This window comes from Podarcis cretensis, assembly GCF_951804945.1.
Source record: "Podarcis cretensis genome assembly, chromosome: 11".
NCBI classification, from domain to species: Eukaryota; Metazoa; Chordata; class Lepidosauria; order Squamata; family Lacertidae; genus Podarcis; species Podarcis cretensis.
In genome coordinates, this window is record NC_137180.1 from 22,711,271 (window position 1) to 22,736,050 (window position 24,780).

The following is a 24,780-nucleotide window of genomic DNA, read 5'->3' on the forward strand; positions in this document are numbered from 1 at the left end:
CAAGCTGCCAGACTCAGAACATTTGCAACTCACAGTTCCGTTTCAGATGGGACAGAAATGGAAGGAACAGGGAGAAGCAGCAGCACCAAGCTTCATGTCAGAAGCTGCTCTAAGGACCCTTTCATAAATCTCCAGCACTAGTATGTGGTTGTACAGCAAAAGCTTGACATGAGCCATGGGCCACTCTGCAAAATTCTGCTGTGCTTTTCCTGCATGCAACCAACCATACAAAACAGCCCCAAAATTCAACTAAAATCAAGAGGGATTTTTGCCACAGCTGTATACCAGTATTTAGTACTACAATTCTGCAAAGCAAATTGCTAACCTTAGCACACAAATATTTGAGCCTAAAGGCTACCTTAACTGAAGTGCAGCTAAATGTTAAAACTGCTCCTTTCTCCTCAATTCTGCTTTCTCAAGCTCAGATACTGAATACAAAGCTTTCAATAGCATACAAGTCTAGCGGAAACCACAGACTTCATGAGCCACCAAAAACAAAACAAGACAGAGTAGCTATAAATCAAAACTTCACTAAGCAACTCACAGACACACATACATTTATACAAAACCATTGTCCAAAAGCTCAGTATGCAGCCCCAAGGATCCTGTTTAAAGTCTTTTGTCTGCTGAGCATCCTTTGCTTTTGTAGCAGAAATAATTTGACCTCAAAAGGATCAGACAAGTAATGCAATTAGGTGCAGCACAGAGAGGAGTTTGTTGCACCTCCTCAAGCACATCAGACCAGCAGTCAACATTCAAGCAGTTTGATCTTTCTGTAAAGATTATCTCAAATCAATTCACATATCCATTTATTCCCCCATCTTTTAAAATGCCCACAGAGAAACAAAAATTCACAATTCCCAAACTGCCTTTTCTTCATTGTTTTACAGAAATCTATGTAAACCATATGCCTGGACTTTGGAATACACACGTATAAAAAGATTCATTTAAACACTTTGCAAGCAAAACAAAAAACTCATACCATACAAACAAATTAAAAGTAAACAACCTGAAATGTTCACAGTGCAGGACACCCAGGAATCCATAAAACAGTTATTTTCAGACACTCTTAATACATGATAATAAAATTAAGGAACACAACTTTATGAAACATGGTACCTTGTAAAAGTGAAAATTATTGCATATTTACCATGTTTACTTGCAACCCATTTTAAGGCTAGATTTAACAAACCCAAGTTAGTCTTTTATAGCTTCTCTGAAGTTATCCATCAAGAAGCCTGACACTGTCTTTGCTAAAGAATTGCAAAATGGGAGCTACACTTTGTCTATCCAGACATTAGGGCAGAACTTGCACACTCTGAACACAAAGCTGTTTCACTTTAGATGTTTTGTCTCACTGCTACTACAGTGATTTAAGTGTTTGTCAGGAAGGAATTCATTTCATATCTGAAATTCACATAACTGTGCCAGAGTTCCATGGTGTACCAAAAAGGAAGCAGCATAAAGAGTAATATTCCTGGGAAATCAAGCTACATATCAGAAGAAGATTGGCACAAGCAGTCTGAAAATGCAATTTGCCATGAATGAGAAGTTAGCAAGTTAGGCACTTTTATTGCTATAAAAAGTCAAACTGCACTAAATACTGACCAAAAATTTCCCCTCTAAATAGAGGTGGACAGGGGGAAAGATGCGTCTCCTTCCATCACCAACCTTTCAACTGTCTTAACAGATTAGCAGATCCAGTGAATTTGCTGATTTGAATAAATTATAGATGCGGCAGGCATGTAACTACTCCAAATCTGTCACTCGGCAATATTTAAAATGGCCTGTAAAACCTGATTTAAAAAGGTAAAGGTACCCCTGCCCGTATGGGCCAGTCTTGACAGACTTGAGTTTCTTTCCCAGGCAAAATGGAGACTCACAAAGTTTATACTTTCCTTAACAGTCCTTCAGCAAGGGAGATTATACAGATTTTGCAAGAGAAGAGGCACTATACAAAATTATAAATGGTTTACTCAGTTCCCAAACTTTAACCCAGGTAGGCTGGAAGTTTGGTTTTGAAATCTCAAACACTTATTACAAGCTGTTCTACAGTGCCAAGGTAAAGGCAGGATATGGAGAGAAAGAGAGAAATTCAGCAGCAGCTCTGTAGGTAAGTTATGTTCACAGTCATGCCTTCAGAACAATCATGGGACGTCGTTTTGTAAACCATTCAAGATTTTTTTTAGATTAAGCAATCTGTACATTTTGTTAAAATAAAAACTTAAATGCCTTTCTCTTGCACTCCTTGCTGCATTCTTGTTAAAATTGTTAAAACGTTAAAACTGTTGCAACTATTGTGTTGACACCAAACTCAATGTTGAACTAGAAAGATATTGGTCAAAATATAACAGAATAGAACAGTACAATGACAAAACAAAACTCATTAGGCTGAATATCATGTGCTGTCCTGAACATGCTTTGAATTCTCTCCTTGCAGTACTTTAAAAAGGCTAGTTTACATTCTATACAGTAAAATTACCCCCCCACACACACACACACAAATCCACATTTTAACATGCTGCATATTCAAACCAGTTGCTGTTATTCCAAAATGGCAGAAACAGCAAAATCAGATCAAGAAAACCAGGTTTACCATAGCTGAACACCACCACCCAATCCTACTGGAACTGGAGAGGAGGGGGGAGGCAATCTCTGAGCAGAATTCAGCTTTTCATTATACTATTACCATTTTCAAACATGCCTTTAAAAAGAACCAGGTACAGTGCAAAAGAGAATCAAATGGTTTCAAAAGCCAGAAGATTCGAGGGAGGAGGATCCTGAACTAGCAAAAAGAGAAATTTGCCTTTTAGCATACAAAGTCATGAAAGGTCTAACTATATCCAGAATACAAAACAGTTGTGTCCTCAGAAGTTTCAGGCCAGTTGCCACCCTGTTGTGACATACTGGAAACCAAAGAATTATTGTACATCAGAGCAAATCTAAACACTTAAGAGGTTAGTATAGCACTAGGGTTAAATAAAATACTTCTCTGAAATCTAAACACACAGCAAAAAAAATGCCCTCTAATGCATAGTTAGGAACTAGCAAATGAAACACTGGAAAGCATTTTTTCCCCTCTGCAGGTAAAAGCTATACTGCATTTAAAGTGCAACACTGCAATGGTGTCACTCCCATATTGCGATGAGAAGCCTTCCAGCCCATCACTAGGTCCCTGCATTGCTTTTAAACCTGAGAAAGGGTAAAGGCTGGATTTAAGAAACCTGCTCAGCTACTTTGCACCAGGTCTGTGGCAGACTTGTGCAAATGAACAACCATCAAAGGTCAAAACTTTTCATGATAGCGTCATGGTCAAACTTGAAGCTCAGAAAAGCTCGTGAGGAGAAAGTGAATTTGCAGTGGCCATTGCATGACCCTGATTGTCCATGTTCTAAGAGCTGGTCTTCATTGACACAACACATGTCATATGCTGCTTCTGGATTTAAAAAAAGATAAAACAAATTATTTAGCAGCGGCAAGTGTCAGAAATAGTCTTACTATTCAGATTAAAAAAGAACAGTACATACAGATTACTAAAGAATGTTTCAAATTATTTGGCCACTTATTAAAAACTGTTAAGTTAAAACAGGTTTGCAGGAAAGAACACTTGGAACAATCTACATTTGATGTGATTTATTTATAGCATTTATATACTGCCTTTTAGCCAAAAAGACTGTCAGAGAAACGTAGAAAAAAAATCAGTAACATATATATCTTCCTTCAACATACAGACATTTGAAGAATACTCTGGTTGCACAAGTGACTCTTGCATATGGCAGATAAGCTGAATCAGGATGTGATCATGGGTCGAGGTTCAACATGTGACTTTCTGAACAACAGTAGGTCATATACAATTGGTCTCCACTACCAAAATCTCCCACATCCAAGCTATGAATTAAGTCGTGTGGTTTTTACTTCTGTAGTTTTATAGGACAAAAAGGCCCAGTGCCTACCAAGAATTAGGAGGTACTATTTCTTCTGCGGCTTGCAGTGTAGGGCTTCCGTGTGATAGGAACAATGGGAGGCTTTTAAATAAATAAAAAAACTAATTGCCACATTTGTGGTGCGGGGGTTCACTGGAATTGCAGTACATGGGAAGGGTTAGATCTTCCCTTGGCAGCTGCATGAGAATTCCCCCCTTCCCCCACAAAGGGTTAGGATTTATCATAATGAAGTGGAGAAAATGTGTAGATGGTATGAAGGGTGGGGGAGAGTGTTCTACCCCCCAGTTAATAATTAACACTAGAGAAGTGTTTGTGGGTGGGTGGGTGGGTGGGTGTGTATGTGTGAGAGAGGGAGGGCTGGCTGTGTGTGTGTGTGTGTGTGTGTGTGGTGAAGAGACTCTCAAGATCACCACTACAAAGGTGGGTGACTCTGGCTAGGTCCACTACCAGCAAGCATCCCTTAAAACATGACCCCAACATGACCCCAAAGGAAATGAAGTTTTTGGTGGGGTGAAGTTCCCTAGTTGCCAACCAAGATATGAAACCACCATGTATTGTATCCTGGTTAGCAAGCATAGCTGCACTCATGACTAGTGCCTAGCCCTATATACCATGGTTAAGTGGTTTGAGATCTGAACCAGAGTGTTATGTGTTGCTTAAGATACAATGCACAGTGAAAAATAACCAGCAAAAGTGCTAACTTCAGAACGTAGCATACGCATACTTACCTGTTTCAAAATTATCTTGAAGTCTCCTGGGATGTAACTTCTTTTCACATTTCTGGTTAAGAAGATAACTGTATGAGTTTGGGTTTTGTATTAGTTTTGAGTTTTGTTTTAAATCTATCTGGCAATGGATGAAGAGTGCAGAAGAGATGCCTCTTACCACATAGATATATTAAAAAAATGCAGAATTACGTTGCTATACCTTGAAAGCTACAAAGAAGAATCTCTTTTGCAGGCCAAACTAACTTCATGGAAGGTTACCACAACCCAATGGTCTTTCACCACATACAGAAATCTGAAAGCATATGTATGTCCTGTGGCAACTCATACTGCAAGCTCTAACCCCTTGACTTTGCATTCTTTTCTAGCTAACTGAGCCACACATGAATCCATTACAACTTTTGCTATCCTCCCCAGGATTACTTTTGAGTAGCAGTTTACCAATAGGAAGCACAAGAGACTCTTCTCAACTACTTCTGGGCAAATCCAAATAAAGTTACAAGAGGACACTCCCCCACTTCCTTTTTAATCTCAGCCAAAATCCGGGACAGGTCTCAAGAGCAGCAAAAGCCCAGAAGCTGACAGTGTCCAAGCCAACGTTTTATCTGTCCACAGCCTGTCTCATACTGTGAGGGCACCTGCAGCTCCAGCTATCACTGCAATCTTCTTGATATCCTCTGTAATTCTACAGCACTGCTGACCATTCAATGTTCTTTACACTTCTTATTTACCGTTAAACAACTTACCAAAGTTTGGTTCTGTTTAGCTGGCTGACTTTGCACTCCGTTAGTTTTCTTCTTTTGATTGGGAGTGTCTTGGTATTGCTTTCTACCATTGCTACGTGGGTTCTGAGCAAACCACCACACAAAGAAAAAGAAGGAACTGAAGTTAAAAATCCATGGCCGCATACTGTATGCTTGTGCATATATTAAACTAAATGAAATTTAGTAACTATATTGCAGACGATTAAAGTACTGTGCATATGCTTAGTAATTCTCCAATTAATATATACAGTCTTATTACCTTAAGACACAAGCTTGTGAAGTTTGAAAGTTAAAATGCCTCATGTACACAGAAAACCAAGTTTCACAGAATTTGAGCTAGCACAAAAATGTATTAAAAAGAAACTCACCTTTAGTTTTAACGCATCAGACGTCTCAAAATGATTGTTATATGGCTTCTGTTGCTGCAACTGCCTTTGTTTCGTCCACTGATCTCCTAAAGGACCATCTGTAACCACTGGCTGGCTATAATGGAGTTTGGATCTAATCAATCAAAAAAAGGGGGGAGCAGGGGGCTTGTTTAGAAAAGATCAACAGCAGATTATGATCACAACAGCTTTAACTCGAACTGCTTAGGTATTCCCTACATGAGACTATATTTGCCAATTAACCATTGCGACAGTATGTTATAGATTTCCTCTTTAGGGCATTACTGCTTGTTTCAAAGGTACTGCAAAGCGGCGATTGCTGTTGACAAATGCATGATTCTCAGTCCACTCAGATTCATTGCTTGTCAAAGCTTATAGTGACAAGGTACAATACGGTGCCGGGGGGGGGGGGGCCTTGATAGCAATTAACAGAAAACACACCACTGCACTAGGAAAAATTCATTGAGCAGCACTCATCAAATGATGCCAATGGCACTGGAGCAACTAAGGATTCACTGATCATTTACATGCTTGCAATTCTACACACATGATGGACCAGTAGAGATGTCAACTACAGTACATACCAAGTAATGAGGGATGCAGAGTATATTATTCACTTCATTACCTGCCCTTCACTAGCAGGTCCTGGGGCATGTGTGGCCAATTCCACAATCTGTTCATCTCTACAAAGCTGTGACCAAGTTAGGCTTGTGGAAATTTTACCATTATGTGCACTGTATTATTTTGCCACATCATCAGCAAATCACAGAAACACCCACATGTATCACAGAGGCAGACACATTGCTCCACTGTCCATACAAAAGTGTCCATTCTCATATGTCTGGAACCAAGTGGCTAAAAGTGGTGGTTTAAAGAAAAGACAATATGAGATTTATTGCAGATGTCTCTTTCCAATATGGAACTGTAAAGCCTGCATGTAAACACTGTTTGTTAAATTTGTGTCCCGGGGGGGGGGGGGGGGGGAAGGGCCAGTGAACCAAAATGCCACATCACTGAATAACGTTTTCCTGCAGTTTAATGCATTTATTGAATACCCACGATACAAGCATACAGCGGTACCTGGAAGTATTTTAAACTACTACACATTCATACATATTCAGCACTTGCAATGAACTGTAGGTGAACTTGTCTGTGATTCTGTTTGATTTGTAGACTGCCATTTGATTCAGAATTCTGAAGGCTGTTACATTTCATATGTCAGTTTACCAAACACCTGTTCAGTCGCCCCTAATTATTGGTACGGCAACTCAAGAATTTGCTGCTTTCAAAGAATTTCACTGATGTCTTGCCAAGCAACAAGCCATAACCAATCTTAATTTAGGTTGTAAAGACTGCAGTCCTATAGCCATAGAACTACCTAGTCCTTCTGTCTTAACAGCCCAACACATCTTTTGCTCTTCTTGATCCACACTGCTCAGTGGTCGAGAAATCTCCTGTCCCCTGAAATGACTCAGCCCTTGCTATTCCTTGTGCCTCACTTGCTCCCTTCAAAACCTTCCTCAAAACTTTTCTGGAGGGTCTTTGGAACAATTACCTTGTCCTGATACCCTACTGTAACTAGGCTGAAATATTGAAATAATGGCACTGTTTACCCCTTCCTCCATTTTCTTCCTTCTGCTTATGTTTAGACTGCAAGTCCTCCGGGGCAAGGACCAGCCAAATCTGTTCTAATTAAAGTACCACTTACATAGATGCCAAATGTATTAATACCACTGCTGTTGATAATGCTAATGATGATAGTTATGTACTCTCAGCATCCACATACACTTTCCCTCAGAATAAGCCCTTTGCATATACAGTGGAACCTCGGGTTACATACTGTCCTCCTTATGAATGCTTTGGGTAACAAGCTCCGCTAACCCAGAAGTAGATGCTCCTGGTTGTGAACTTTGCCCCGGGATGCGAGCAGTAGTCACACAACAGCAGCGGGAGGCCCCATTAGCGAAAGTGCGCCTCATGTTAAGAACGGTTTCAGGTTAAGAACGGACCTTCGGAACGAATTAAGTTCATAACCAGAGGTACCACTGTAATAGGTTTTACTTTGAGCTAAAAATGTATGGGATTGTACTGCAAGTCTTTTTTCCTCCAACATCTATACTGGTTAACACTTCTGTAAAATAGAACATTATTCATAGAACATTCCATCATTCTTTCACTCCATTTAGGTGGTATAGACAATGCTTGGGGTGATATTCAGCTAAATAATTGCACAAATGGCGGCTTCCTGTTTCCAGTGCGCCAGGAATGGACTCTCTCCCAACACCAATAACAATGGGGGAATTTCATTATCTGCATTTCTCTTTGGTTGAAAGAGGTACCAGGCTCTCTCCTGCAGTTTGCCTGGCAGTCTGGTACTCGTTTCCCCATGGAATGAGAGGGAAGGCAAAGGCACTGGGTGAATGGAGCACTCTGGCTGTCGTGACCCCCCCCCCCAATCCCGTTCCTGGAAGCACAGGTTATCCTGTTAATTGGATTCTAATTGGAGTAAACTACAGGCGCGTGCCAGACAATGAGACAAGAAACTGCAAAAACAACCCAGCTACAAGGATGTAAAAGGTTTGGACTCAGAGATTTCATTTGGTGAAAGAGAGAACAGAGGGAGGGGAGCCCACAGTTTGCTTCTTTAATGTTTTTCTCTACATTTATGATACAGCAACCCTCCCCGAGAATGCAAGTTTTATTAAAAATATCTGCACAAGTGAGGACAGAAGAAATTGGAATATAACATGGAATTTAACAAAATAGGACCTGCGTGTGTGAGAGAAAGGAACAGAGGGAAGGCAGGGGAGAGAAATGCTATGCTTTGAAACCTAGAGCAAAATCCTCCCTAACCTCCATTATCCAAAGGAATGTATTTGAGATAATTGGCCATAAATCAACAGTAGGGAGCAAAGGAGTCTACCAGCTGCAGGAATAGAAGTTTTTGGATTAACCATCTGCAGTCTGGGTTCAGACCATTCTTCCTAGGCTGGAAAAATGGTGAAGATGACTTGTTTACTAGAAGCCAAATCACGGGATGAAGCGATGCAGCGACTTTTGGAAACTGTGAGATAACAGTTTCTCCTGGGGTATGATGGGGACCATCAACAGGAATGAAGCCTACAACACCATATATGGATGGGAAAACATCAAGGAGAAAACTGTCACACGCAGGAAAGAATAAGGATTACAGCTAAAGTTCCTCACTTGAAACTTTATAAATTATCGATTATACCAACATGAATAGAAATCACAAGATTGTAGCTGTTATACAGGGGATTATTATATCTGAATGGAAATTATTAAAATTTTGGAACGCAGAAAAAAAGGAGAAGAATCAACTCATCAACTCTAGCATGCAAGGGGGCCAGTTTAATTAAATCATATAATTTGACAGTTGAATAATTGGCATTAGTAATTGTATTAATTGGGTAAAATTGGTATTGTTATAATGAAGCTGCTATTGGAACAATATTGGAAAATCAATAATTTTTTAATGTATTTTTAAAAAATAATGCACAAATGGAACAAATCCCACTCAAAAATCCCAATGGGAGTTCCTCCTTCTGCTCCTCTATACACGCCCCACACCAATCCGAAATTGACTTCAGAGGGTTGGGGGAACCCCAGAACAGATTTAGGGGCCAAGAGGGAGAGAATGTTTCATCTGCACAAGGAAATATCACTTATTTCATTAAAATTATATATAATGGCTATAAGGTTACTGGTAGATTTCAAATTGAGCTAGTTTGTTACCTCATTTTTTCCATGTTGGGTTTAGGTGGTGTGCTACTACTAGTTGATGAGAATCCATTGTCACTATCAGAAGAATCTCCATACCGTCGAGAAAGCCAGTCTCTCAGTGGTCTGTGGAGAAGGTAATATTGGGTCAGCAACATCCAGTTCTTAGGGCAAATTTTAGAACACAAAAATAAAAATTTCCTCAACAAAGAAGTGAAATATAAAGGACTGTTTTTCTCTCTCTCGTCCTGAACACACCTGATGAAGGGAATGGCCATGAAAAACTTGTTAGGTGCCAAACCCAACTTGGACTTCGGAGTCATATCATTTCTATGGCAAGGCAATTTGTCAATTGAGAACCATTCAATGTTCTGAAACACAGAAAAGAGATTCCTTATATTACACATAAATAATGGACAGGGATAACAATCTGAAATCACATTGCACCTAGTCAGGAAACAGCATGCTTTGCCATCACTAGAAAATCACTGATTAAAATTCAGTTCTATATGTTGCACACCCAACTACAACAGAAAACTCAGATTATCCCCCCCATAACTGCCAAAAAACGTTCAGGGTACTGCAATTTCTTCCTAGATGTTGATCTGGTTCAAACATAACACTAAACCATGGTTAGTGTTAATTGTAGATAATGTTAAGCATAATTAGTAAGCCATGGTTAAAGCTGAGGCGTCTGGCAGACAAACTTTGGTTTAGTACATCATACAATAAAGGTAAAGGTAAAGGTAAAGGTAAAGGGACCCCTGACCATTAGGTCCAGTCGTGACCGACTCTGGGGTTGTGGTGCTCATCTCGCTTTATTGGCCGAGGGAGCCGGCGTTTGTCCGCAGACAGCTTCCGGGTCATGTGGCCAGCATGACTAAACCGCTTCTGGTGAACCAGAGCAGCACACGGAAACACCGTTTACCTTCCCGCTGGAGCGGTACCTATTTATCTACTTGCACTTTGACGTGCTTTCGAACAGCTAGGTTGGCAGGAGCAGGGACCGAACAACGGGAGTTCACCCCTTTGCAGGGATTCGAACCGCCAACCTTCTGATCGCCAAGTCCTAGGCTCTGTGGTTTAACCCACAGCGCCACCTGCGTCCCTTACATCATAGAATAGAATAGAGAGCAGCTAAGCCTTAAGAGCAGTCATGATTTTGTTACCACTCTTCACCCAGGGTTCTGCAGTTTTTGGACTATGAAGGCATCTTAACCATGGTTAAGGACATCCAGATTTACACATAACACTAAGTTATGGTAATTGTTAACTAAGGTTTATAAACCAACTACAAAACTTGTTTAACTGGCAACCTTTATCCTTAGGTAATAAAAGTTAAGCTGAAAGGCTTGGTTCACACATAATGCCAGGCCGTGATTTAGTGTTATCTGCAAACCAGACCATTTAGACTGCAGATCACCCCTAATATGCATGTTGCCTTGACCCTCTTCTATGTTCTTTGCCTACAGTTTTCAAAACGTGCTAAGCGCCTATGGAATCAGGTCGTTCCCCCCCCCCAACCCCAGGGCTTGGACTTCATGAAAGTAGGCCCGATGAGCAATGAAAGTAAAAAATGGGGCATACAAGTAATATATCATGAGAAAACAGCATGCATTAGCTGTTACAAAATTAATACTTCCATGTGACTCTAACAGACAACAATATGATGCTGGTGTCCTGCATACCAGAATGGTGCACTAGAGAAGAACTCCTTAGGACATTTGACCACTGCTTTAGTCCTGCATAAATCATTATTTTCTCAATAATTTGATCAGACCTTACAAAAAAAAAAAAAAACCACGCATGTAAGTCTATTTACCCGAATCTCTCTCCTTGTTTTGGGATTAAATTTTGTGTCCTTTGGAATTCCTGGAATGATGTACAAGCGTGCTAGCTGATCATTTATTCGCAATTCAATATAGTCATCTTTATTGATGTAATCTTTTATATCAAAACCAGTTTCTTCAAATACCTGAAAATACACAGGCCAGAGTAAAAAAACTCCATTTGTATTTTAGCTGTTGTGTAACTAGTTATTTCACTTTATAGCTCAAAGTAATGAAAAAGTTGACTAATACTTTTCACTTGGGGAACTATATGTGAGTGAAAATACAAGCACTTCACTACAGCTTTAAAAAGAGATTCTTTTAAAAATCAGACATACACTGCAAAGCTATCCAAAAATATTCAACAATCTCTACAACAAGTTTTGACAAATAAAAAACTTTATAATAGGGTAATTGTAATATACTGAAGAGCCCAAAATGAAAAGAGTAGGTAGGGATCCTTTCTCAATTTTAGCATACTATTTATTACAGATATTTCTATACTGCTTTATATGCATGTATCTCAAAGCATTTTCTCAATACAAGACACAATTTAGAGAAATCTGATGCTTCCAGTAGCTGGAAATCGTTTTCTCTGAATCATCCACTATTATTAATGCTATCCCCTTCAGCAGTTTTTAAACTGTTTCTGGGAATCCTGTACATCCTTAAAAGCTCATCAGGGTTTCCTCTATGAAATCAATGCTAGCAAACAAGCATCCAGTTTGTTTACAGCCACCTTCTCTTGAAGTGTGCAGGAAAGCACTGGATATGTTCTAGGTCATACCCTTCATGCTCATTGGGAAAACCCTGCACAAAAAGAGCTTCTAACTTTTCAGGCTTTTGGAGTATCTTGTGAGATCTTAAAAGCTCTCTGCCTTGCCTGGGGTGGGGTAAGGTAGGGGGTAAGACTCATACGGCGTTGGTTGGGTCAGGAAAGTTGAAATTACACATTCTAAAAGCATGAAAGCTGTGAGTTACCTATAACGTTATCCAATTTTATTCAAGAGAAGAACTATAACCTATTTATTACATTGGCTATATACAAAACCTTAACACAGATAATGTCATCTATGAATTTAAAATATTTTTCATGCCTCATATTAATTCCAGAGAATATTTACCCAGGTAGGGGATTACAGAATTCCCTGTTGTCTCTCACTCGCAGTACTAAAAATGTGAAGAGCCATTTTTTTAAAAAATGACAGCAAGCAACTCAAAAACCCATTGGGGGGAAGTTACTCAAGATGACATGCATGGCGATCCTGTATCCTCCACTTTGTCTTTCACCAGAAAAGCGAAACAAGTTTATATTTTATGATGAGAAAGGGAAATTGGTTACATAGAAGGAAAAGCAATCAAGGAGGCTGTCCATAAAGCAAGCCTTGCCCTACAACAACCAGTTTCCCTATCTTATGCCACTTGGCACAATGTATGTCCAATATATAAACAGCATTAGTACCTCTTCTTTAAAGTAATTCTTACATAACTGTGTACAATATTATTGGACTGAATGTCAATGAATGCATAGGAATGGCAGCAACAACAACGTAAAAAGTTATATCCACGTTTGTCATATATCAGGGGACAGAAAAATCACCACCTGATAGAAAAACACTAATATGGTACATGCGCTTGAGGCACATGGAAACATGTCAGAGACATCGTTTTGAGTATAAAAGCAACCCAGTCACCTCTCTAGCAGCACAGTCGTGTGGAGCTTCCTCTTTATTCACTTTCCCTTTTGGAAATCCCCAGCCAGATTTTGCTAAATATCCCTGGACCAGCAGCACCTGCAAAATTTAAGCAGTCAATTCAAGACATAATTAAGCACTTAGAAGAAGAGAAGTAGTTGGAGGGCATCAAATTGTGTTAAGCACCAGTGGGATTGGGAAAGTTTCATATTTACAAGAACGATACACCAAAATAAATGATTGAGAAGGAAGAAAATCCAGCACACATTCTTCTCTTAAATGAGGGAAAGAATCTCAAACAACATATATTATTCAATTATAAAACTAGTATTTACATAAAAAGGTATTGTTTAGGAGGTTTTGAAATAGTCACACTTAATGATTTTAATGTTAAAATCTAAATTAATATTAATTCCATTTTCCAAGACATAAAAAGAAATCCTTCAGATCAGTTTCACACTTACATTTTCAAGGCTCTCATCGAGAATAATGGCACCATAGGTTGGCACTCCCATTTTGTACTCTTTCCATTCATCTAAAACCCTCTGCACATCTTCACCTTGAGGCAGTAAAAAAGGGCAATGACTGAAAAGTATAGAAAGTCAAGGAAATTCACTGCACCAGGACACTTGTTTTCACTCCTCAAATCATGTTTTTTCTTTCTTTCTTTGTCCCCAGCAAATCATAATCACTGACATTAACGAGGGAACCTTCACACCACTGAGCTTTAACACCAGTGGGTTGGTTTTTCTTAAGAACCGTCATGGGAATAATTGGAGGAGAAACCTGATATGTTAAGTCACTTGCCTTGTTGCCTGTGAAGAATCTTGAGGCACTTTAAATTGGATAGGGATGCTTTCATAGTTTGAAACACCTATTTGAAACACGTATTTCACCACCCCCAGCACCTTAGAGCTATATATGTGTAAACTGGCAATCAGGGCACTAGTCTTTAAAACTACACAGCCTAAGCTGTGAAAGGGGAAAGGGTCAGAAACATGACATGGCTAAATTTACAGATCAAAGAGCTAGCAGTATAAGCTGGCCAGTGTCCTTTAGGGTAGGATGTGTTCCTGATGCCCTGAAGGGGCAGTCGTGAGGCCCAGTTTGATAAATCATCACTGAATCCTGTCAGGCAAAAGGCCCATCTAGTCTACCGTTCTGTTATCACAGTGGCCAAACAGTCCAACACCACTCTCTTGGTTATAGATTAATCACAGTCAGCTTTTGGGTCAGAAAGCTGCCTTGTTTCCCTTCTTGATGACCTATGCAAGTGGATGGGCAGAGGAATATTCCGTCTGGATTGTCTCTGTGGGTTGGGAGGGTTCTGCTCTATTTCCCTGCATGGCAACTGCGTTCCTCAGATTGGGCGCTGCTAAGAGTACCGTACGCCCCAAAAGTACACTTAGCCTGTCCTATAAATGGGTTTTAACATTACAGCTTCACCCACTTTGTGAATTTTGCAGTCTAAAAGTAGTATAGAAATCATAGCACTTCTTTTTAAAAGCCTCTGCCTAAGAGACTGGCATGCAGCAGTAAGAAGCCTAATAATTGGCTGTGGCCAGGCAGGTGAGAAACAACAGCTTAAAGTAATTTTAGAATGCATGCTACCCCCACCCCAGAAAAAGCATGAGCTGATGATTGGCATTTTCCAGTTTTACATGCATTCATTACATAGCAACAGGAACCACAAAAATCAACAGAATCTACTTGTAATGCCTCCAGTCCAGAGCTGTGCATGCATTCCAACAAAGGGCACTCCTGCACAAACCAATTTCCCCATTCATTTCTGTAGAAAGGATAGCCCACTCTGCATTAACAATGAGTGAAATTCTGTGCCATTCCCACCTCCAAACACATAGAAATTGTGTAATAAGCACATTTTTTTAAAAAAAAAAAAGTAACAGAAAGCACACATAAATACGTGCAGTGGTGCTTACTGTGAAGAACTTCATAAATTCCAATTCTGGAGATCCCTTGCCTTAAAATCTAATCAGAATTATTTCAAAAGACGTTACTCTCAAGTGTCTCATGACACAGGTAAATTGCCAGGGCACCTGACATCTCTAGGTAGGGCTGAGAAATACTTTTATCTGAAACTCTGGAGAGCAGCTGCCAGTCAGAGTAGACAATAGTGAGCTAAATGGGCAAATAAGAATAATAGTCTGTTCTCAGTATGAGGCAGCTTCCTGGATGGCACTCATGAACACAGTTTCACCACACATAGTTCACAAGACTACAAAAAGACACAGTAATACAGAAAGGATATCAGCTTTAGCAAAATCTCTTATCCCACACTGAGGTAATCCTGGTGTGTTCTGCATGTAGAAATCCAAGTAAAACCAATGGGCAAGCTCAATCTGAAAACACACTCGGATGGCATTGTCCCGTTCCTCGCTGGGAATGTGCAGAATAAATCGACTGTTGGGAGGGGGAAAATAATTTTATGAACTAGCTACTGAAACATCTGAAGCACAAAGAGCTCCTAAATTACAAACACAGCAAGCACAAAGTCAAAAAGGTTTATTTGAAAAGGACCACACATATTTAAAAAGAAGTCACACATAGGTTTCAAGACATGTATTCAAGATCTGGGACATTTTAGTGACAAACTCCCATCAGCCACCATGAGATTAGAATCCTTAAGCTTCATGCAGATGAGTAAATACTATAGTTTACATAGGACCTTCAAATGCTTTCAGGTCTCCATGATTCAGCACCACCGCCATGAACTTCACTTGAAAGCTTTGAGAGGGTTGTAAAAATGCAGGAATTGTCAGGATGTTTGTAATATTTGATAATACTTATTTTTTAATTTTACTTAATACACTTGTATACTGCCTTTTCATAACTTAAAGTGTATTACAATGACTGCTAATAACAGATAAAAATGCAATGCAAGACTAAGATAAATCTAGCAACAAAAGCTAATGAACTAAGGCCAAATGAAAAAGATGTGCCTTGCAAACACTCCTAAAAGCTAGTACAGTGGTACCTTGGGTTAAGTACTTAATTCGTTCTGGAGGTCCGTTCTTAACCTGAAGCACCACTTTAAGTAATGGGGCCTCCTGCTGCCGCCACACCGCCAGAGCACGATTTCTGTTCTCATCCTGAAGCAAAGTTCTTAACCCGAGGTACTATTTCTGGGTTAAGCGTATGTAACCTGAGGTACCACTGTATAAGCATCTGAGTGAAGACGTTCAACAGGCTTGCATTACTTGTGTAAAAGCCTTGCTTCTGGCCATTATGGTTCTTACTTTGTGTGTTATAGGTAGCTGAAGCAGAGAGCATTTTATGTTTGAAGCTTACATACATACTAGGTGGATGAAGAGATGCTCTTTCTGAGATACATAATTCTAGTTTTATTATCAAATAAAAGCTGTGGCCTCAGTTGAGTGCATATTTTCCCAGAAAAGCTGCTGGGTTGGTATTTTTAAATCAGGTTTTAGTGTTTTAACGAAAACACTTTGGGGATGCAAATAAATATTTTAAACTTATTGGTTAATGTTATGTGTATTTCTTCCTACAACTTAAACCAAGCAAAGAGAAAGGACTTTTGAGGAGCTGTTTTCTACTTACGAACGTGATCTGTTTCGGGGTGCCATTCACACCCTGAAAAGTCTGTAAGTAGAGCGCTGCTACTGCGTGTGCACAAAGTGCAATAGAGCACCTCTGGGTTTGCTGCGTTTGCAACCCAAAAATCCACAACATGAAGCAAACGCAACCAGAGGTATGACTGTACAGTACACTGTAAAAGACGTACAGGGTGGAAGTAGGCTAAACTGAAAGTTATAGTTGCTGAGGTATAATAGTTCCATCAAGCCGCACATGCTATGTGTACAATACAATAACACCAAAAGTCTAACAAAACTACAGTATTTACAAAACCACCTATTGTCAAAACACACTGTGGATATTATTATTATTATTATTATTATTATTATTACTTCAAAAACAGTAGCTATACTGACTTGTGCTGCAAAATGACTACCTAATTTTCATTCCATAACTTCATAGCGGCATGAACTTGCCCTTTTAAAACTTGGGAATGTTTTTTTTTTTGTGTGTGTGATCTTCAGGTGAAGGGTGGTATAGAAAATCAATCAATCAGTCCGTCCGTCAGTCAGTCAATCAATTGCTGTGGGCGACACATTTCCTTAACCCTAATCCACAAAAATATGCATCATTTCAGTGTTACATTCAATATATACTTGTGTGTGTGTACTTGTGCATATATTCAGTGCTACGTTCAATATATATATATCTGTGCCTTGTGTGTATATGTGTGTGTGTGTGTGTGTGTGTGTGTGTATATATATGTATATATGTGTGTATGTGTGTGTGTGTATATATATATATATATATATGTATATATGTGTGTATGTGTGTGTATATATATATATATATATATATATGTATGTATATGTATATGTATATATGTATATATATATATATATATATATATATATAGTCTCGCACACAGACACGCGTCGTAAGAGCGCGCGCACTTTAAAGCCGCCTATACAACCAACGACTCCCTCTCCCTCCCCGCCACTTTGGCTTATAGCTAATTAACCGGCACCACCAATTTCTGGGCAATTCTGAGCCGCGGGATTCTAAGCCTGGCGGGACTTTTAACTGAGGGAAGGCGACGCGGTGTCTCTCTCGAGTCCCGCCTGAAGGGCGGCCGCCTCTCCGCCAGCTCCCAGAGGAGGAAGAAGGGGCTTCGGGCGCTGCTGACCCCCGGGAGGTCTCGCTCCGGCCCTTCCTCGCAGCCAGCCGCCTCCCCGCTTGTGGGGGCGGAGGCGTTAATACCTGCACAGGTCGTCCAGGACGCCGCTGGGAATCTCGGCCCGCTTGGTCTCCATGGGGAAGCAGCGCGGCTCATCCCGACTCCGCGGGGCCCACAGCGCCGCGCGAGACGGACCTAAAAAGTGGGGGGGGGGGGCGAGCGAGCGAGAGTGTAAACGAAACGAGGCGAGGCGGTTGGAGGCGGGACTACGCCGTTTCCGTCCCGTAGGAAGGAGGAGATGGTGCTAGCCAGCCAATCGTCTCTGTCTCTGGTAAAAAGAGAGGCGCGAGGCGGGGTAGGCGGGAGGTAAGGCAAGGACCCTTGCTTCTCTCAACGAACCGCCGCGGCGAAAGGAAAGGAATGGGCTAATCGGCTTGCCCGCTGCTCAAGACGGACAGCGGAGATAGCCAGTCAAGTCGGCGAAGGAACGTGAGCGACGGGCGGGGCAACGAAAGAGGAAGGAGAGGAAGGGTTCGGCACCCAGGGAAACGAAAGAAACGTTAAAGCTCCGCGTTAAAAAATAAATAAATAAATAAATCAAATTTAAAAAAAAAATAAAAATAAGGGGGCGGAGCTTTCGAGGTGCGATTCGTGCGTCATTTCCAAATTGAGAGCCGCCGGGGCTCAAACCCGCCTGGTAGTCACACCCGGTAACCTGGAAGCTCTTTCCCCCTTGCCCGACTCCGGCTTATTTGGGTTGCCCAGGAACTCTGAGCGCTCTGCACACGCTCAGGGGATAAGTGAGAATTTCTCAGATCCAGCCAGCTCCTTATCAGCTTGTGATCTGAGCTTCGTGCGTAATTCTCAGCCCCTCCATATGAACACAAGTCAGATTTGTAGCCCGATTCTGCGCGGGGTTGGGCCCCTCCAGCTCCGTTGATTTCTACGATTTTACGCACGTTTTAAGGCCTAGGATAGATAGCGTGAGAATGTCGAAGCCCATTTACTGAATCTATCCCATAATACGAATGCATTTTCTGATACTTCCAGAGCTCCGCATATAAAGCTAGATCACTCAAAGGGTAGTAAAAAATCTAACAGGCTTATTGTTCAAGCCAAAGGCCATGACAAACTTGTGTTAGGCAGCAGTGTTAATAATATAATACGGAACATAAACTAATAAAATAATTTTTTTGCAAAGCTTCTGAGCATTAAAACACATCTTGTGCTTCTCTGTGACAGCTCCAATTCTAATATTGCTTTGCCATTTTAAAATCCAGTTTGCCAGCATCTGTTGTCCAAATGAGAGAAGTTACCAAAGACAACAACTGCTTAATTTCAGGTTAAACTTCCGAATCGCCACCAAAAAATATAGCAATTTTATCTAACTACTTTCCCCCCGTGTTTTTGTTTTGCAGCCACTGGATAGAGGGCCACTCTGTGAGTGTTACAAAACTATTATTGTCGCTCCAAAGAAACTGAACCATTTCTGCCTGGGTTAAAGGGGAGTAAAAAATGTGCCTGCTAGTCACAGTTTTTCTTTGATGAGAGGCTCCACAGTGAAAGCCCCACCCCGCAGGCAGCATGAGCAGCCAGCATTTTATGAACACTCATGATTGTGGTTTTACCAAGCAACTAGTTAATACTCCTCTTGTCATCAAAGGGAACTTGTTATTCCACCTTTCGCTAACTGAATGTCTAGATTTATCTAAGACTATGGAGACTTTCAAACAAGAGAGACTTCAATAGTGCAGTCAACTCAGAAGTAAGCCATGCTGAGCTCATCTGCAAAATACTAAACTAAAACGGGGGAATGGGTTTTTGTGACCTTCAGATGAAGGGCGGTATAATTAATTAATTAACTGCTGTGGGCGACACATTTCCTTAACCCTAACCCACAAGAAATGCATCATTTCAGTGCAATATATATCCAGGGCAAATATATATTCAGTTCAATATATATTTGTTCATTGCATTCTATACACAGCATTCTCAGCTGACTTCCCACATAAAAGCATTTCTATATCAGTTTCAGCCACTAGAGGGTGGCATGTTTTTTTTTTTTTTTTAAAGCATTCAGACAATGCCTACAACAACAACAAAGGATAGCCAGACCTTTGAGAAAAAGACAAAAGGCTAGGATGGGGCAGGGGCTCTGAAAACTACAAACTACGAGATTGTAAATAAACCCGTTTTCAGTATTCCCCATCCTGTTAAAAACAAAACCACACGTTCCCCTGAAAATAACTCACTAACAACTTGTATTTGCTGGTAAAAGGTAAAGGTAAAGGTACCCCTGCCCGTACGGGCCAGTCTTGACAGACTCTGGGGTTGTGCGCCCATCTCACTTAAGAGGCCAGGGGCCAGCGCTGTCCGGAGACACTTCCGGGTCACGTGGCCAGCGTGACATTGCTGCTCTGGCGAGCCAGAGCCGCACACGGAAACGCCGTTTACCTTCCCGCTGGTAAGCAGTCCCTATTTATCTACTTGCACCCGGGGGTGCTTTCGAACTGCTAGGTTGGCAGGCGCTGGGACCGAGCAGTGGGAGCGCACCCCGCCGCGGGAATTCGAACCGCCGACCTTTCGATCGGCAAGCCCTAGGCGCTGAGGCTTTTACCCACAGCGCCACCCGCGTCCCTTATTTGCTGGTATTCAACTATTTTATCTTATTCATGTATATGCCCCTCTCCCTTCAAGATAGTATCTTTCAAAGATGGCTTATGAGTAAAAACTATATAATGGTGCAATAGCTATAGTCCCTGTTAGATAGACCTAATCTCAGCTAACTTGTTTGGTGCACGCTTATTAACCCATCTTTGCCACTCAAGTTGTTAAATTTCAAATTGGTTATCTGGACTGTCAATTTCCTGTGCCCAGTCTGAATACTGACATTGTTATTTCTTTACTGTTTCATTCATTGGTTGCCTGCCTACAAAGGGTGGCTTCTTGTTTGATTTTGCATTTAGAGGGATACCGTGACAAGCCACACACACAATTGTGAAGGACACCTGTCTGAAGCTCTACTTGAAAATAAGCTGATCCCTGATCAGATACCACTTTGCACTTGCTCCAATTTTAATATATATTTTTGAACACAGTTATGGAAAATAGCACACTACATTCCAAAACACTCTTTGCCACTGCCTGTAGAGAAATATAAGCCTTATTCTGAGAATAACAGAAAGTAATAATAGAAATAGTTGAGTTGAAAGTTTCCAACAGACCAGAAATAAAATGGCCTAGCCTGCTCCTGTGTTTTTAACCTCAGGTGCATTTACAAAGGCTTTTCACTGAGTAGAGATAAACATCAACAGCTGTTGAGGCAGGAGAGCAAAGCACTCTTAAAGGCATATCAAAAGTATAAAAATGACTTCAGAGCAACTTTACATGTAGAAATTAAGCTGGTGAGTGGAGACAGGGAAACAGTGAGCTCTTCACCAGGTTTTGCATGTCACGTTACAGAACCAGTAAAAACAAGTTGTCAGCATACTAAGTAAGACCTTGATAATGTTCTGCTTCTTGTTCCAATATGCTAACTCTACACAGAAATGGGCCAACCCACAGAATCACAGAAGACAAAAAACAACAACACATGATGCAGTGAGTCATTCTGCCAAATTATGCATTTATATTTGATGCTCTGTGCGTACAGTACTATGTGCGTACCACAGGGATTTCAACTATCATTTTTGTTTTGACGCTGAATAGGAATACACGGCACTGGCAGTCAACTTTCAAATACCGGCTGTCTCACAACATGTACTTCCAACACAGCAGTGATGCTGTAATGTCCCTTGTTGAAGGTTTACGATGCCAGGATCAGCAGGCTCTTTAGTTGCTATCAGTCCATCCAGCAGCGCCACTTTTATGCCAAAAACTCCAGACTGTACATAAGCACTACCATTTCAACTGCAAAAGCTGACTCACTGTATACTTGTCGCGTATTACTGGATGCTTGCAAGGAAGCACTTTTCCTTTCAGTACTTAAAATACTTCAGAAAATCATCCATAAAATTGCAGAGGATAAATAATAATGGATGGCACACAGGTAAGCCTTCTACTGAGTTCAGCAAATACAGTGGTACCTCGGGTTACATACGCTTCAGGTTACAGACTCCGCTAACCCAGAAATAGTGCTTCAGGTTAAGAACTTTGCTTCAGGATGAGAACAGAAATCGTGCTGTGGCGGCGCGGCAGCGGCAGGAGGCCCCATTAGCTAAAGTGATGCTTCAGGTTAAGAACAGTTTCAGGTTAAGAACGGACCTCCGGAACGAATTAAGTACTTAACCCGAGGTACCACTGTATAACCTATGGGAATAAAATACCTACATTCCCCGTTGCAAAATAACAAGAAATCAGTGGAAAATAAAGTTTGGGGAGCAAAGGTATGCAGCATAATCTGCAGACTAACAATCTCTTACCTAGGCCTACTTTGTATATCTGCAGTCCCAACTCTGTAACTTTAGCTCCAGAGATGACTATAAGGGAAGTGCGGTTGTGGAACTACTACAGTGGTACCTCGAGTTACAAACACCTCAGGTTACAAATGCCTCAGGTTACAAACGCTTCAGGTTACAAACTCTGCTAACCTGGAAGAGTTACCCCGAGTTGAGAACTTTGCCCCAGAATGAGAACGGAAATCGTGTGCTGGCAGCACAGCAGCAGCAAGAGGCCCCATTAACGAAAGCATGTCTCTAGTTAAGAACAGTTTCAGGTTAAGAACGGACCTCCGGAACAAATTAAGTTCGTAACTAGAGGTACCACTGTACTATGGTATGGTATCCTTCTCTCTAATTGTGAGCTGATGAGTGCCAACAGACATTTAAATAAAATGGGCCTATTGTGAAACAAGGGAGTTACCATATTTTTCTGTGTATAACACGCCCCCATGTATAAGACGCTATTTTGGGGGACTCAAAATTTAGAAAATGGGGGGAGATTGCCCAGAGCTGTTGAGCTTTTTTTTTTTTGGGGGGGGGGGATGCCTGAAAACGCTCATCTGACTGGCCAACGCTTCTGATAGCACACGGCACAGAAGCCTCCAATCATGTTTCCAATCACTGCCAGCAGCCGCCAATCGACAGCAGCCATTGCCACAGCAACAAATCACCAGCACTAATGCCAGTGACAATCTACTGCTCGCGGAAGGAAACAATCCACCGCCACCCCTCTGCACTACCCATGTATAGGTAAAGGTACCCCTGCCCGTACTGGCCAGTCGTGACCGACTCTAGGGTTGCTCGCTCAAGAGGCTGGGAGCCGGCACTGTCCGGAGACACTTCCGGGTCACGTGGCCAACGTGACTAAGCGGCATCTGGCAAGCCAGCACCAGCGCCGCACACGGAAACGCCGTTTACCTTCCCACTATAAAGCAGTACCTATTTATCTACTTGCACTTAAGGGTGCTTTCGAACTGCTAGGTGGGCAGGAGCTGGGACCGAACGACAGGAGCTCACCCCGCCGCGGGGATTCAAACCGCCAACCTTGCGATCAGCAAGTCCTAGGCACTGAGGTTTTACCCACAGCGCCACCCGCGTCCCTTACCCATGTATAAGATGCCCCCAATTTTTTAACCATTATTTTAACGTTAAAAAACCCCTCACCTCATACACGGAAAAGTATGGTATTACCATGCCCAGGAGAATCCCAAGGGTTACAGAAGTGGAAAAAATATTTTAGACAAAAATGACAAGTGGGCAAAAATGCCCTAAATCAGTCCACCGAGCATGCTCAGTGGCCCCAGAATACTCAATGTCTGTTGGAAGCAGAAATGGAAATCAAGTAAGGGAATTGGATAGAACATAACATGGATAGAACACCCACTGGAACGAGTCCTAGGGCACACACAAACAGTCCCTGTAAAACATATACTCCAAAATGCACAATGCACACATGAGAGACTGCCCTGTTGCATTGTGTTTCCTACCTATTTATGGGAAGACTCAGGGTCCAAGTCAACGGTGCTCACCGGAAGATGGCAGCTAGGAGAGCCCGCAAGGCAGGGAAGCTCAGCATCTTTTCCTCCCCACTCAGCAGCCAGACGAGTTAGATGTGGAGCAGCTGGAACTAGTTGCAACTTCAGGTGATTTTAAAAAAGGCCTTCTTCCTATAAAAGAAACTGGACAGAGGGGGTAAACTTAACTATCTACTGAGCGATACCAATGACTTTGTAACATAAAGTGGCACTGTATGTGTTGGCAGCTAAGAAGATCAAGAGGAAAGAACTAGATAAAATAGCGGTCAACTACAAAGGGGATTTGGATATTTAATTTGGCACATTTTACTAGAGAATCTTCTGCTATTCTATTTTATGCAACAAACGATCTTAGTAGTTGTGACCGTGGTTTATATCGTATGTGTGGTGCCTGATGGTTTTTATGGTTATTGCAGTTTTTCCTCTTGTTATTTTTCCTAATGATGCCATGGCCTATGGCTAGCACAATAAAAGTTGATGATGACGACGACGAGCTATTTACTGGAGCTTTTCTTCTGGCTAGGAAAGAGTGGATGTAGAAACAGTTTGTTTATCCCTTAGAAATGACCAGCACCCTTCAATGAGAGCCAATGTATTATGTAAAATACAGTACTGTACCTTACATAATACATTAAAAGTAAAGGTACTGTTTCTTGGTCTGGAAAGGGGAGAAAGCACAATCAGTCAACACCTTTTACTTGGTCAAAGCAAAACATTATAAAATAGCAGTCAAGCTTTCAGGTTGACCATAATTCTTAATTGGGATGGATATTAAAGCAAGAGGAGAGAGGGGACAGTGAATTAAAGGGGGGGCAGGGAGACTGAGGTGACATGCACACCATAGGAGCCAATTCATAGGCCCTTCACCCACCCCCAAATAAAATATTTGAGAAGGCCGCCCCCAAAGTTGATGGACAATGCCATTCAAATAGAGTGCGCCATGCATGTGATTGATTATGTAGGGCGGGACTTACTTGCTTCCCATAGGTGT

At 41.3% G+C, this 24,780-nt stretch overlaps 1 protein-coding gene across 2 annotated transcripts; it reads right to left on the reverse strand.

Annotated features, from left to right (window-relative positions):
* Positions 1-792: 792 nt before the first annotated feature.
* Positions 793-23,914, reverse strand: DCP2 (decapping mRNA 2). Of its 2 annotated transcripts, none has more exons than XM_079995705.1 (11): positions 23,742-23,914; positions 15,353-15,504; positions 13,548-13,675; positions 13,084-13,182; positions 11,383-11,535; positions 9,819-9,931; positions 9,576-9,686; positions 5,802-5,934; positions 5,416-5,517; positions 4,673-4,724; positions 793-3,436 (listed from the first exon to the last, which is right to left on the reverse strand). In XM_079995705.1, the coding sequence occupies exons 2-11, from the start codon at positions 15,405-15,407 to the stop codon at positions 3,279-3,281; spliced, it is 1,104 nt and encodes a 367-aa protein (XP_079851831.1). In that variant the 5' UTR covers positions 15,408-15,504; positions 23,742-23,914; the 3' UTR covers positions 793-3,278. The 2 variants fall into 2 exon arrangements, with proteins under 2 accessions (XP_079851831.1, XP_079851830.1); XM_079995704.1 differs by lacking the exon at positions 23,742-23,914 and adding an exon at positions 17,899-18,122.
* Between the last annotated feature and the right edge of the window lie 866 nt (positions 23,915-24,780).

Bases quoted from the DNA above. Each gene is read 5' to 3' on its own strand.
- DCP2 (XM_079995704.1), bottom strand. From the start codon at position 17,951: ATGGAGACCAAGCGGGCCGAGATTCCCAGCGGCGTCCTGGACGACCTG. The intron at 9,687-9,818 runs GTGTGTTCAGGA...CCTTCTCCACAG, and splicing joins ATGGCCATTCCCTTCATCAG to ACCACTGAGAGACTGGCTTT. The intron at 5,935-9,575 runs GTAACAAACTAG...TTGATTGATTAG, and splicing joins CCCAACATGGAAAAAATGAG to ATCCAAACTCCATTATAGCC.